Here is a 2,425-nt window from a genome sequence, read left to right as displayed (position 1 = left end):
CTATGTCATAGAATGTGTAAAAGTGACAGTGGTGGTGCCCAGGAGCCAATCTGGCTTCACCAGTGAACGTCGAACCGGTATATCGAACACCACCCTCATGTCTATACCCACACTCAGCATGAATGAGTCCCCTTTGAACACCTGATACATCTCTGACCCTGGTGCCATTTCAACCTTCCCACAGCAAAAATTAGGCAGCCACCATTTGTTTGGTGAGTGGATGGTGTAGAGCTGGCATGAGAGGGGAGGTTGGATGTGCTTCAACGTAGCTTTGTTGACGAAGTCGAGGTTGTACATGTGAGAGGCTTCCATGCCTGTGCCCCAGACATGGATGGTGAACTTCGTGTTCAGGATTGGCACGTAATGGATGTCCTCGTCTGCTGGTGTGGGTGGTCACTGATTTGTTGAGCATCAGTGGGATGAATGATGTGAGAAACAAGTGGAGTCGCTTACTCCAAAGATGGGAATCGATTGGTCGAGGACCACCTTCGCATGCTTCCGCAGCCTCTCCTTCGCTTGCTTCTCAGTGTTGTTACCAGTCTTGAACTTGCTCTTCATCAATGCGAGCCAATTGTTGAAGGAGCCTTGGTAGGCACCATAGTAACGGCCCCAGAACAGCAGTTCGACGTCGTCCATCTTGGTGTGGTCGAGATGAGGAAGGCAGACATGCACTATGGCCACAGCATTCGAACGGTACATCCCTCCAAAGAGTTCAACAAACTCATCGCGTGTGATAGGTGATCGCTGTTGCTGAGCAGGACCGGCCTTGGATGTGTGACGATGTCACGCCTATGCAGATAATCCGCCGTTCAGCTGACTGCAGCTTGTACAACAGCCTACACTCACCTTTCCAGAAGTGCTTCTCATTGGTCCAACATTTGCCTGCTGTGAAGAGTCCATTGCAAGTCTGGAAAGGAAGTGAGAGGAATGCCTCCCAGTAGCGATCCCACCCCTATAAATACATTAAAAACATTTGCATATGTTTGGTCCCTTCATGATCACATGATGGACGTGTTGAATGTTGAATGTTTGTATATATTTGCTTCATTCAACATAGGAAGCAGAGGTTGGGAGGTTATTTCAGACAGGTCCGTTGACTGGGGCGACCCCCAGTCCAACATATCCACTCCTGCATATCGCAAGGTTTGTGCTCATCATTCGGCATATAACATGATCTGAGGGACTGTCAGATGTACAGCAGATTACTCAGGGTGACCTCGTCGTGCTTTCCAAGCCAGCAATCCACCGATATACATCTGATTCATTACTTCATACTGTCAGCGGTGAAACTGTGTATGATGCATGTCACCATTCATCAAGTAGTGGGGATGGTGTACATCGAGGGCATGCAACATGGAGGTGGGAACGCTGGCGGACAAGGAATGCACGTACCTATGCCGGCTGCGGCATTCCCCCTCCCACTTCCACCACCCCTTCCCTTCACCCGCATAGACGGTGGTCCAGCGTGGGTACCTCCACCGTGGGCGCAGTTTCCACCGCTGCCCAACATAGTGTCACCAGGCCAATGGCAGGCGCTCGTCGCAGATAATGCGTATTTAGTAGTGTTTGATTATAGCTAGTCGGATGTGCTAGGTCAGATCGCGACGATAGCCCAACCAGTAGGCGCATTCGTGAACGGACAATTGACGCTTGGATATTCCATGCAATGGGATCGCAACTACAGGGTCAGAAGCCTCCTACCCTCTGCAGGCAGCTCAACTCTTTATTACCACGAGCACCGACACTCAAATCATCATGGTTCCTTCCCTCCCCCTATCATCCCTGAAGATGCGCAACCGCCTCCGGGTTACCATGAGTTTCGATACCTCCGTTATGGGGCACAGGTACAAAATTATCGTCAGGTGATATCTTGATAGTTAGCGTAGGAATTTACCTTGCAGAGATGCTACTTACGTACGATTGTCTCCAAGTCTTGCCAAGTAATGAGGTCTTGCACCAATAAGACTTGTTCCGTGACCAGTGCAACTGCAGGCCTGGGAGGTGTTGACCGTCTTTCACACAATTCTGGTTAAGAAATGATGTCTCGTCTTTCCAAGCTAGATATCTGTAAAGATACCTAGTAGAATGACCTGCAAAAAATTACCTGAGAAATAAGAAGCACGTCAGATGACGTGCACCGCACCATAATTCCATGCCTCGTATTTGCTGCACCAGAAGACGAATACTTTGAAATCATAGCACGTTTACTGTGAGCAAACCAGTGCCGTTTTTCACAGGGCAAGGTGTTTGACGATGAACTCATGCACCGAGATTCGATTGCTCAATTCCCTCGTTAATGCTTCCGCGGTGACTTCAGAGGCATTCACGATGACTATGATAGTCCGCAGTCTTGCTCTCCCAGATCGCTGTTGTTGGCACTGCGAAGCTGTACGGTCACATATTCCTCGTCATATGTTGCAGGCGA

The 2,425-nt window shown here is 49.4% G+C and overlaps 1 protein-coding gene across 1 annotated transcript; it reads right to left on the bottom strand.

Moving 5' to 3' along the window:
* LAESUDRAFT_717710 (uncharacterized protein) lies at positions 1-1,510 on the bottom strand (the record flags this gene model as incomplete). Its single annotated transcript, XM_040907355.1, has 5 exons — positions 1-339; positions 454-765; positions 847-952; positions 1,003-1,129; positions 1,393-1,510. The coding sequence occupies 5 exons, from the start codon at positions 1,508-1,510 to the stop codon at positions 1-3; spliced, it is 1,002 nt and encodes a 333-aa protein (XP_040758834.1).
* Positions 1,511-2,425: the final 915 nt, after the last annotated feature.

Source organism: Laetiporus sulphureus (genome assembly GCF_001632365.1).
Source record: "Laetiporus sulphureus 93-53 unplaced genomic scaffold LAESUscaffold_66, whole genome shotgun sequence".
Classification (NCBI taxonomy): Eukaryota; Fungi; Basidiomycota; class Agaricomycetes; order Polyporales; family Laetiporaceae; genus Laetiporus; species Laetiporus sulphureus.
This window is presented reverse-complemented; position numbering and strand designations above follow the sequence as displayed.